The 12,084-nt window shown below is 45.8% G+C and overlaps 1 protein-coding gene across 1 annotated transcript; it reads left to right on the top strand.

Annotated features, from left to right (window-relative positions):
* The first annotated feature begins 7,608 nt into the window (after positions 1 to 7,608).
* Positions 7,609 to 11,578, top strand: LOC135552369 (transmembrane protein 74-like). Its single transcript, XM_064983944.1, has 2 exons — positions 7,609 to 7,670; positions 8,336 to 11,578. The coding sequence occupies exon 2, from the start codon at positions 8,346 to 8,348 to the stop codon at positions 9,189 to 9,191; it is 846 nt and encodes a 281-aa protein (XP_064840016.1). The 5' UTR covers positions 7,609 to 7,670; positions 8,336 to 8,345; the 3' UTR covers positions 9,192 to 11,578.
* Positions 11,579 to 12,084: the final 506 nt, after the last annotated feature.

Raw genomic sequence — 12,084 nt, 5'->3', positions numbered from 1 at the left:
GAGAGAGCGAGGAGTCTTAGCCTACCTCTTTCAGGTAATACATTCAATGTGGTATTAGCCTTATATTTAGCTAATGAATGAAGAATTTTGCATAATAAGCTTCCAATTTATAGCCTCTGTCTCTTGCGCAATACATACACACACCTGTTTCCTCTGGACTCTCTCCTTTGGGTAGACGGAGGATGTCCATGAGAATATTGATGCCTATGAAGCATTTCATCTACTCTTCAAACATTTCAAACAATAACGGGGAGTCATTGGATGTGGTGACGGACAGGTTGAGGCAATGTATAGCCTATGAATATCTGTACCTTGCAAACACGACAAAACATGACCTAAGCCCAGTAGATAAACACAAATTACTCTCATATCCATTTTGATGGCTAGTAAGCTGGTTGTCTGTATGGCTAGCTAGTGAAAGTGACAGCTGAGGTTGACGCTTTGCAAATGCACCCGTAATTTACCACCACACACATCTTTTCTTGCCTGAATAAATACAATGGGGGAATTTCAATTGACATGTGGACTGACGATTTTCTGACGCACGGCCAGACGGAAAGACGGAAGGCCAGACAGAGAGACAGGCGGCCAGACGGAAGATGGACGGAAAGACGGACGGCCAGACGGAAAGACAGACGGACTGACGGACGGCCATACGGCCAAGTGGCAGGCCAGTTGGCCAAACGGAAGGCCACACGGTCAGACGGACAATGTATTATGTACTCTAAAGTTTTACATTTCTAACTACAAACATCATGCAACCGCAAAATATCAGATAATAAATACACTGTACAGTATTTCTTGTGGGTGTTTGTTTCCGTACTGTGTCTTTTCACTACACGGTACTGTTTTGGTTTTCGTTCGTTTCACGTTTATTGTTTTTCTATCCGTTGTGTTCATGTTAAGTATTTCTTATTAAAAGAACCATGGACACTTACCACGCCGCATATTGGTCCTCCGATCCTTCTTTCCTCTCCTCTTCAGACGAAGAGGAGGAAAGCCTTTACATCATGTCTTTGTCAGAGATTGTTTTATGTTCAGTTTCGTATTGTTTCTATTCGGTGTGCGACGGGTCCTCGTACACAATTTGTTTAATTTGCATTTATGGTTTTGGAGTTATGTTTTGTTTTATTAAATTACTTCACTTTACCAAGTTTACTTATCGTGCGCCTGATGTCCCTGCCACCTATACACACGATTGTGACAGAATCTCTGACCACCAATGAAGTTAGCAGGAGAAGGTACCCCGGCCATGGAGGTGGAAGAGCGTGACATGGAACATATAGAGATGATTTCCAAACTGAGCGCCGCCATGGATCACGTTGTCCAGAATATGGACCGCTGGGAGACACAGGGAGTTTTCCCAGCGCCTCCACCAGCACAACCGGGGTCTCCCCTGAACGCCCCTTTCCCACCTGAACCTAACAGGATCCAGCTATCCATGCCACAGGGATACGACGGAGATACTGCCAGGGTTTCCTTCTACAACTAAGCCTGTACCTGCCACGGTCCACCCAGCTCCATTGGACCATGAGAAGAGTTTCTCCCACGTCTCGTGCTTCACCGGTAAAGCCCTGGAGTGGGCCAGCGCTGTGTGTGGAGGGAGAGATGCAGCGTTGGACAATTTTGAGGAGTTCACCCTCTGTTTCCGGACAGTATTTGACCACCGACCTGAGGGCAGAGCGGCGGGTGAGCGCCTCTACCATCTGAGGCAGGAGACAAGAGCGCCCAGGAGTTTGCACTGGAGTTTAGGACCCTGTCTGCCGGAGCTGGATGGAGCAATCGGGTCTAGATCGACCATTACTACTGTAGTCTACGTGAGGACGTCCGTCGTGAGCTGGCTTGCAGAGAAACCACCCTCACCTTCAACCAGCTGGTGGACCTGTCCATCCGTCTGGACAATCTGCTGGCTACTCGCGGACGTCCAGATCGGGGTCTGGTTGTTCCATCCTCCCGCACACCCTCTCCGATACCCATGGAGCTGGGAGGTGCGGTGCACAGGGAGAATGGAGGGGGTTCCCGCTCGTGCACCATATGTGGCCACAGAGGTCACACTGCTGGTCGGTGCCGGGTTGGTTCCTCTGGGTATCAAGGCGGCAGGCAGGGCACTCTGGCGTCATCCCAGGTGAGTAGGCACCATTCTCATCCAGAGCCCATATGTTTGTCTCTGTTACCTTTCCTGAATTTTTTCCCGCGTTCCCAGCATAAGGCGCTAGTAGATTCAGGCGTGGCTGGGAATTTCATTAATAAAGGATTAGCTCATAGTTTTGGGATCCCCATTGTTCCTGTGAATATGCCTTTCCCCGTTCATGCCTTAGATAGTCGACCATTAGGGTCAGGGTTTATCAGGGAGGCCACCGCTCTTTTGAGTATGGTAATGCAGGGGGGTCACAGGGAAAAGATGAGTATTTTGCTTATTGATTCTCCTGCGTATTCCATGGTGCTGGGGCTACCCTGGTTAGCTTGTCATAGCCCCACTGTTTCGTGGTCACAGAGGGCTTTCACGGGGTGGTCACGAGAGTGCTCAGGTAGGTGTTTAGGGGTTTCCATTGGTGCTACTACTGTGGAAAGTCTAGACCAGGTCTTCACCGTGCGCATCCCCCCTGAATATGCCGTTTTAGCTATCGCCTTCTGCAAAAAGAACGCGACTCAATTACCACCCCATCGATGGGGGGATTGTGCGATAAATCTCCTGGTAGACGCTGCACTTCCCAGGAGTCATGTGTATCCCCTGTCTCAAGTGGAGACGGTGGCTATGGAGACATATGTCTCTGAATCCCTGCGTCAAGGGTACATTCAGCCCTCCATTTTACCCGTCTCCTCGAGTTTCGTTTTTGTGAAGAAGGATGGAGGTTTGCGCCAGTGCATTGATTATCGAGGTCTCAATAAAATCACAGTGAGGTATAGTTACCCGCTACCTCTTATCGCTACGATTGAGTCAATGCACGGGGCGCGCTTCTTCACTAAACTGGATCTCAGGAGTGCGTACAATCTGGTGCGTATTAAGAAGGGAGACTAGTGGAAGACAGCGTTTAGCACCACCTCAGGGCATTATGAGTACCTAGTTATGCCGTATGGGTTGATGAATGCTCCATCAGTCTTCCAATCATTTGTGGACAAGATTTTTAGAGACCTACACACGGGCAGGGAGTAGTGGTGTATATCGATGACATTCTGATGTACTCCGCTACGCGTGCCGAGCATGTGTTAACAACCCTCCAGGCAAGCTTCAATGCCATACAACTCTCCTTCCGTGGCCTCCAATTGCTCTTAAATACAAGTAGAACTAAATGCATGCTCTTCAACCGATCGCTACCCGCACCTGCCCGCCTGTCCAACATCACTACTCTGGACTGCTCTGACTTAGAATACGTGGACAACTACAAATACTTAGGTGTCTAGTTAGACTGTAAACTCTCTTTCCAGACCCATATCAAATATCTCCAATCCAAAGTTAAATCCTGAATTGGCTTCCTATTTCGCAACAAAGCATCCTTCACTCATGCTGCCAAACATACCCTTGTAAAACTGACCATCCTACCAATCCTCGACTTTGGCGATGTCATTTACAAAATAGCCTCCAACACCCTACTCAACAAATTGGATGCAGTCTATCACAGTGCAATCCGTTTTGTCACCAAAGCCCCATATACTACCCACCATTGCGACCTGTACGCTCTCGTTGGCTGGCCCTCGCTTCATACTCGTCGCGAAACCCACTGGCTCCATGTCATCTACAAGACCCTGCTCGGTAAAGTCCCCCCTTATCTCAGCTCGCTGGTCACCATAGCATCTCCCACCTGTAGCACATGCTCCAGCAGGTATATCTCTCGAGTCACCCCCAAAACCAATTCTTTCTTTGGCCGCCTCTCCTTCCAGTTCTCTGCTGCCAATGACTGGAACAAACTACAAAAACCACTGAAACTGGAAACACTTATCTCCCTCACTAGCTTTAAGCACCAACTGTCAGAGCAGCTCACAGATTACTGCACCTGTACATAGCCCACCTATATTTTAGCCCAAACAACTACCTCTTTCCCTACTGTATTTAATTTATTTATTTATTTTGCTCCTTTGCACCCCATTATTTTTATTTCTACTTTGCACATTCTTCCATTGCAAATCTACCATTCCAGTGTTTTACTTGCTATATTGTATTTACTTTGCCACCATGGCCTTTTTTTGCCTTTACCTCCCTTATCTCACCTCATTTGCTCACATCCGTATATAGACTTGTTTATACTGTATTATTGACTGTATATTTGTTTTACTCCATGTGTAACTCTGTGTCGTTGTATGTGTCGAACTGCTTTGCTTTATCCTGACCAGGTCGCAATTGTAAATGAGAACTTGTTCTCAACTTGACTACCTGGTTAAATAAAGGTGAAATAAAAATAAATAAATAAATGTGTTCCTTGTGCGCAAAGTGCTTTGTCGCCTGTTGGAGCATGACCTGTACGTCAAGGCTGAGAAATGCTTGTTCTTCCAACAGTCGTCTCCTTCCTGGGGCATCGGATTTCCACGTCAGGGGTGGAGATGGAGAGTGATCTCATTGCAGCCGTGCGTAATTGGCCGACTCACACCACAGTAAGGGAGGTGCAGCGACTATTAGGGTTTGCCAACTACTACCGGAGATTTATCTGGGGTTTTGGTCAGGTTGCTGCTCCCATTACCTCACTGCTAAAGGGGGGCCCGGTGCGCTTGCAGTGGTCAGCTGAGGCAAAAAGGGCTTTAAGGCACCTGAAGGCTCTGTTTACCTCGGTTCCTATGTTGGCTCATCCGGATCCCTCTTTGCCGTTCATAGTGGAGGTGGACGCATCCGAAGCTGGGATAGGAGCTGTGCTCACTCAGCGCTCCTGTACGCAACTGATGCTCCGCCCCTGTGCATTCTTTTCGAAGAGGCTCAGCCCGGCGGAGTGAAACTATGATGTAGGGTTCCCAGAGCTGTTGGCTGTCGTCAAGGCCTTGATGGCGTGGAGACATTGGCTTGAGGGGGCTAAACACCCTTTTCTCATCTGGACTGACCATCACAATCTGGAGTACATCCGGGATGCGAGGAGACTGAATCCTCGTCAGGCAAGGTGGGCCATGTTTTTCACCCGTTTTGTGTTTACCCTCTCTTACAGACCAGGCTCCCAAAACGTGAAGGCAGACGCATTGTCCCGGCTGTATGACACAGAGGAGCGGTCCATGGATCCCACTTCCATACTCCCAGCTTCTTGTTGGGTGGCGCCGTTAGTGTGGGAGCTGGATGCGGACATTGAGCGGGCGTCGCGTGTAGAGCCCTCTCCCCCTCAGTGTCCAGCTGGGTGTCTGTACGTTCCGTCTGCTGTTCGTGACCGAATGATCTATTGGGCCTACACGTCTCCCTCCTCTGGTCATCCTGGGATAGGTCGGACGGTGCGCTGTCTTGATGGGAGGTACTGGTGGCCCACTTTAGCTAAGGACATGAGAATTTATGTTTCCTCCTGCTCAGTGTGTGCCCAGTGCAAGGCTCCTAGACACCTGCCCAGAGGTAAGTTACAACCCTTCCCTGTTCCACAACGGCTGTGGTCACACCTGTCAGTGTATTTCTTAACTGATCTTACACCTTCACAGGGTAACACCACGATCCTGGTCATTGTGGATCATTTTGTAAGTCCTGTTGTCTCCTCCCTTTGCCCGGTCTCCCTACGGCCTTACAATCTGCGGGGGCTCTGTTTACACTCGTCTTCCGGCACTATGGGGTGCCTGAGGATATAGTGTCTGATCGGGGTCTCCAGTTCACGTCAAGGGTCTGGAAGACGTTCATGGAACGGCTGGGGGTCTTGGTCAGCCTTACCTCAGGTTTTCACCCCGAGAGTAATGGGAAGGTGGAAAGAGTTAACCAAGATATGGGTAGGTTTCTGCTGTCTTATTGCCAGGACCAGCCGGAGGAGTGGGCGAAATTCGTGCCCTGGGCAGAGATGGCCCAGAACTCACTACGCCACTCCTCCACTAACCTTTCTCCCTTTCAATGTGTATCAGGGTATCAGCCGGTTCTGGCTACATGGCATCAGACCGAGTCAGATCGAGGCTCCGGCGCGTGGAGGAAACCTGGGAGGCCGCCCACGTCCACCTTCAGCGCGCCATACTGTGCCAGAAAGTTGCCGCAGACCGTAACCGCAGTAAGGCCCTGGGGTGTGCACCAGGGGACAGGCTCTGGTTGAAGTGTGGGATGTTCCTCCGCCCCCTCTGGACATCGAGGGGGTCCCGGCGTACTCCGTTCGATCCATTTTGGATTCGAGACGTCGGGCGAGGGGCCTTCAGTACATCGTGGACAGGGAGGGGTACGGTCCGGAGGAGAGATGCTGGGATCCTGTGAAGCTCTGGTGAACTCCATGCCCAAGAGGGTTAAGGCAGTGCTGGAAAATGATGGTGGCCACACAAAATATTGACACTTTGGGCCCAATTTTGGCATTTTCACTTAGGGGTGTACTCACTTTTGTTGCCAGCGGTTTAGACATTAATGGCTGTGTGTTGAGATATTTTGAGGGGACAGCAAATTTTTACACTGTTATACAAGCTGTACACTCACTACTTTACATTGTAGCAAAGTGTCCTTTCTTCAGTGTTGTCACATGAAAAGATATACTCAAATATTTACAAAATGTGAGGGGTGTACTCACTTTTGTGATATACTGTATATACAGTCATATATATATATATATATATATAGTACCAGTCAAAGGTTTGTACACATCTACTCATTCCAGGGGTTTTATTTATTTTTACTATTTTCTATAATGTAGAATAATAGTGAAGACATCAAAACTATGAAATGACACACATGGAATCATCTAGTAAGCAAAAAAGTGTTAAACAAATCAAAATATATTTTATATTTGCCTTGATGTCAGCTTTGCACACTCCTGGCATTCTCTCAACCAGCTTCATGAGGTAGAGTCACCTGGAATGCTTTTAAATGAACAGTTGTTCCTTGTTAAAAGTTAATTTGTGGAATTTCCTTCTTAATGAATTTGAGTCAATCTGGAAAATTTCAAGAACTTTTAAAGTTCCTTCAAGTGCAGTTGCAAAAGCCATCAAGCACTATAATGAAACTGGCTATCAAGTTCCAACCGCTGTGTCTTTGTGAGACAACAGAGTAGGGGGACCGATTATCTCTGCAGGTGTGGTTCCCACGTGAAGCATGAAGGAGGATGTGTGATGGTGTAGGGTCGCTTTGCTGATGACACTATCAGTGATATATTTAGACTTCAAGACACACATAACCAGCATGGCTACCACAGCATTCTGCAATGATACGCCATCCCATCTGGTTTGCGCTTAGTGGGACTATAATTTGTTTTTCAACAGGAAGATGACCCAAAACACACCACCAGGCTGTGTTAGGACTATTTGACCAAGGAGTGTGATGGAGCTATGTTATAACAATATGCACTTCGTTTCTCATAATGCTGTGCGAGGTTTCCCTCATCTGACTCGTCGGTGCTCGGTTCTGTTCTGTGAAAATTGTATAAATGTGCTGAGAAATAGCCTACAGAAGTTAATTCAGTCCCCGCGTCAGGCAGCCTGCCTGAGCCCTGCGCGTGGGAGGGGTCTGTCAAAGCCTTCGCTCTCTAATTATCCAAGCAATAGAAGAAGCCAGGGACGGGGAGGTGACCAGCAGAAATATTCTGGGAAAACAAAAGGTATATGCAATATAACTGATAATTAGAAATTACCACGAATTACCATTTGAGTAGACATATTTCCCTCTACTGTTAATAATGAGATTGTGAATGAGGATGCGTAGGCTTTGCCATTCACTTATGTTGTGTTTGTGTAGGCTATACCGAGAGAGAGAACTATGAACCGCTAACGTGTTTTGGTAAAGCAACTCTCCTTGTAGAGAGCGTTGTGCAAAATACAACGTTTGTTCATCCTGGATACATGATAGGATTAGGAACATTTTTACCAAGAAGTCATTAGATTAATTTGTCTCAGTCTTATGCTTTTTTCGATGTTGCAATTGCCTAAATTCAAAAGTAAAATATGTACTTGCACTGCACTTAAACCAGATTTAGAGATGTTATATCGATTTTAGGGGGATGTTTACATTTTGTAATTGGATACCGGTGCGACAAGGTATTTATTGGTAGGTACCTATTGGTCGAAAATAATCCACCATGCTCGAGTAATTAAATGTAACTTTGTGTGCTATTAATTGTCTGGTAAGTGTGTCAGCGATTTAAATGAACATTCATTTCAATTAATGAACCGGGACATCCACTTTCTTAGCAATATTCTACACATGTGTGCTGCTGCTGGCAGTTGTGAACTAATATGCCTGCATGTTCATTATCTGTATTTACAGCGAGCTGGAAATGGAAAATGTTAAAATAGTTGATTTAGAATCCCCCTGCTTTGATCAAGAGGACAGTCGGTCAGATGATCCCACAAAAAGCCTCCCATGGGCTTCAAACTACCAACGCATCAATAAAAAGTCACTTTCCAACGAGCATCGTTGTGAGTCGGGGAATTGGGAGACTGCCTGCGCGGATTCGGAGCCAACTGCCTACGGAGACGGGCAGCCCCGCGCAATCAGCCAGCGGGGAGCAGAAGCTGAGAGAACCGTATGTTGCCTAGAGGAATTGGAGACATCTTTCACACGCAAATACGAGGATTTCAATTTACAACAGGAGAACAGTCCGCAGCAGTCCACAAGGGTCAACAACGGAAGCCTGAGTCACAGCTCCTTCGACGAACTCCACGACGGTGTCCCGGAACTGTCCATGTTGTCAGACAATGAGTTTACATCCGAAGCCTTGGGTAAATCAGCGGATTACGGTTTCATAAGTGCTGTCACTTGCCTGGTGACTGGCATCTCGTTAGTAGCCATCTCCTACACTGTTCCCCGGGAAGTTAAAGTGAACCCGGACAGTGTGTCGGCCCGGGAGATGGAGAGACTGGAGAGGGAGAACGCCCTGGTAGGGGTTCACCTTGACCGGTGGGTTATAGCAGGGCTGTGCTTGCTCACCCTCGGGGGTGTGGTCCTCTCCACCCTGCTCATGGTGTCTTTGTGGAAAGGGGAGCTGTTGAGAAGAAGGGCCTTCACCTACTCCAAACAGTCTGCACAATTATATGGCTCTATCAATTTAAGAGGGGGCTCAAACCCACCTAATGTCCCCTCCCAATTGTCTGTGGAAGATTTGGAAGAGGTCCTAAATTGACATTATGTACAATTGTAAAGACACAGACTAATCTCTATCACAGAATGTCCCTCTGCAACTCTTACCAATGGTGTCTTAAGATAATGCTGCTTTGTTTTGTGCATTTCATTCATGTAGCCTACTGGGAATATTCCATTCCCCATGTAGAATGCTCCTTGCCTAAAATGGATGGGTATTATTTGAAATATTGGCTTAATTTACCCTCAGACATAAGTTTGTGTTGTGCAGACCATAACATCTTATTAGCATGAGATTTGTCATTTTGTCAAAGCAATGGTTTATTCTGTGTATATAGTGTCTTTAAAAGTTTAAATTGGATATCATGTTGTATCAGATTTAAAAGACAATTGCATGATCAACACTGGAAATACAAACACACATTGTGTCCATATTTGTTTGTTGCTATGCATACAAAATGCAAATACCTAGCATAGACAAATAATAATACAAGGGTTATGTTTGTGAGTAGCTCAGTAAATACTCAATACACTAGGATATTGGACAGCAAATATTCAAAAACACAAGTGATACACGACACACACACACCTTAGGAGGGTTAGCTGGTTAAGGTGCTCTGAACAAACTGTTGTCGGTGTCTAAAATTGCACCTTATTCCTTATTTAGTGCACTACTTTTGACCTACTCCTAGGGAATCAGGTGCCATCTGGGATGTAAACATTGTGTCCCTTGCTTATGGTGAGCATAATGCTGTGCAGTGCAGGTTCAGTAATAGAATGTTTACAGTAGGCAGGATCAGATTATACTCACCAGCCTTTGTAAGCATGTAGCACTAACCATTGCCAAGATGCACACTTATTTGACCTCTTAGCGCCGTCATTTAATGTATGACTTGCCTGTCTATGTATTACCTACATGTTAAGTGGACTTGTAATCCATCCTCATTTAGTGTTGTTCACTGAGGGTATAAGTAGGGGTGCTCCAAATGTGAGAGGATATATATGTATATTGTGTCATTTAAGCAAAGTTGAAAAGGCTTCAAAGGTAGGCTATTTATTTTAAATAAGCAGATCTTAGGCATATCTGGAGTGGGGGCTGGGCACTACAGCTGACAACCACCCACTGTCTTTCTCTCACTCACTCACCCACTCACTCTCACACACACACGCGCAAGCCCCCCTCCCCTGAACGGAGTCACTGAGTAATCCATCAGGCCAGCTGGCAGCAGGAAATGGAATTGGAGTGCTGCAGGGATCACATGGGGTCAAGAGCTGGGTTGTGGCAGTTGTGGCCCCTGGGGATCAGGAAGTGAAGACACATGCGGTGGTAATGGCTGTGGCTCAAATGGCACCATATTCACTATGGGCCCTGGTCAAAAGTAGTGCACTATATAGGAAGTAGTGTCAGGGTGAAATTTTGAGACATAGCCAATCTATCTTATCCGATGTGGCATCCAGTTATCATCAACTGTCATAGCATGTGAAGGGAAAGTGTTCAAAATGTATTTTTGCTTAATGAGTTGGCAGTGAGATCATTACTGCAATTTTAAAATTCCTTTCGGATTCATAACCTTAGTTAATAGCTTATTCGATAATGATTCTTATTACCCAGTGTTTGTTGCATAGCAACGACCGGCTGAGTAAAGGAAGACCAGGGAAGAAGTGACAAAGGAGATGTTTTTACTGAGACAAGGAAGAAGTGTGAATATAGCACCTAATGTATAGCCATATCTTATTGATTGATTGCATGTATAAAGTAGTAGGCAGCTCCAACCAGAGATAACATTACATACATTACAATTTATCAAGGATAAAAACACAATAAAGCCCAAATTAATGACTTATTTCCATTGTGTTCTCTGGTTAATGTGGTTAAAAGGGACAAGAAGCAGCAACATCACACCACAGTGACTTCTTCTATTTTCATATTTCGTATTATGTGATGTGCTGCATGAACTAGAAATAATATTTCAGACAGTGCAGTTAAAATATACCGAACAAAAAATATAAACGCAACATGCAACAATTTCAACGATTTTACGGAGTTACGGTTCATTTAAGGAAATCAGTCAATATAAATAAATTCATTAGGTCCTAATCTTTGGATTGACTGAGCAGGGGCACAGCCATGTGTGGAACTGGGAGTGCATAAACCCACCCACATGGGAGCCAGGCCCAGCCAATCAGTTTTTTTCCCCACAAAAGAGCTTTATTACAGACAGAAATACTCATCAAGTTCATCAGCTGAAATAAGCTTTTGGTGCATACATGGAACATTTCTGGTATCTTCTATTTCAGCTCATGAAACATGGGACCAACACTTTACATGTTGGGTTTATATTTTTGTTCAGTATGGAATTGCCTCTGTTAAAGTTGATTGACTTCAATAAAAGTTTCTGAAAGCTGTAATTAACAGCCCACTGTTTTCCAGTCACGACTTATCTGTTTGTATCATGTTGCTCTCCCTCATATTCATTGTAGACAGCAGTGATTAATTGTCAGCTGTTCTTGAGTTAATGTCGCCCACATAGTCATGTCCCTTTGTGCCATCGCTGTCCTGACTGAAGCACAGAGAGTGCACCATAACCATAGAAACGGGGTCAGCCGTTTCTAAGGAGAAGACACAGTTTGCCACAGTGAGGATTCCTTGAAAGAGATAAAAATAGGTGATTTCCCCATGCAGTGCTTGTAGAGTCAACAGAGCTTTTCTGAATTCAGTGTATGTTTTACAGTTAAAGTAGCTTTCACTGCACACAGAGAGGATACTGCAGGTGCTTCCAAGCCCTTATCCAGCTGTGTAACACTTATGTCACACTGGAGAGAGCAAGCATTCACTCAGATTGGAGCACATGTAATCACTAGGCTACCAGTTCTTCAGTACCAAAGTACTTAAATAATTAATTGCGCATGGATCAGCTGTAGATGGTATTGTTTAT

Source organism: Oncorhynchus masou, chromosome 13 (assembly GCF_036934945.1).
Source record: "Oncorhynchus masou masou isolate Uvic2021 chromosome 13, UVic_Omas_1.1, whole genome shotgun sequence".
NCBI classification, from domain to species: domain Eukaryota; kingdom Metazoa; phylum Chordata; class Actinopteri; order Salmoniformes; family Salmonidae; genus Oncorhynchus; species Oncorhynchus masou.
The sequence above is the reverse complement of the archived record's forward strand: the minus strand, read 5'-3'. Positions and strand labels throughout refer to the sequence as shown.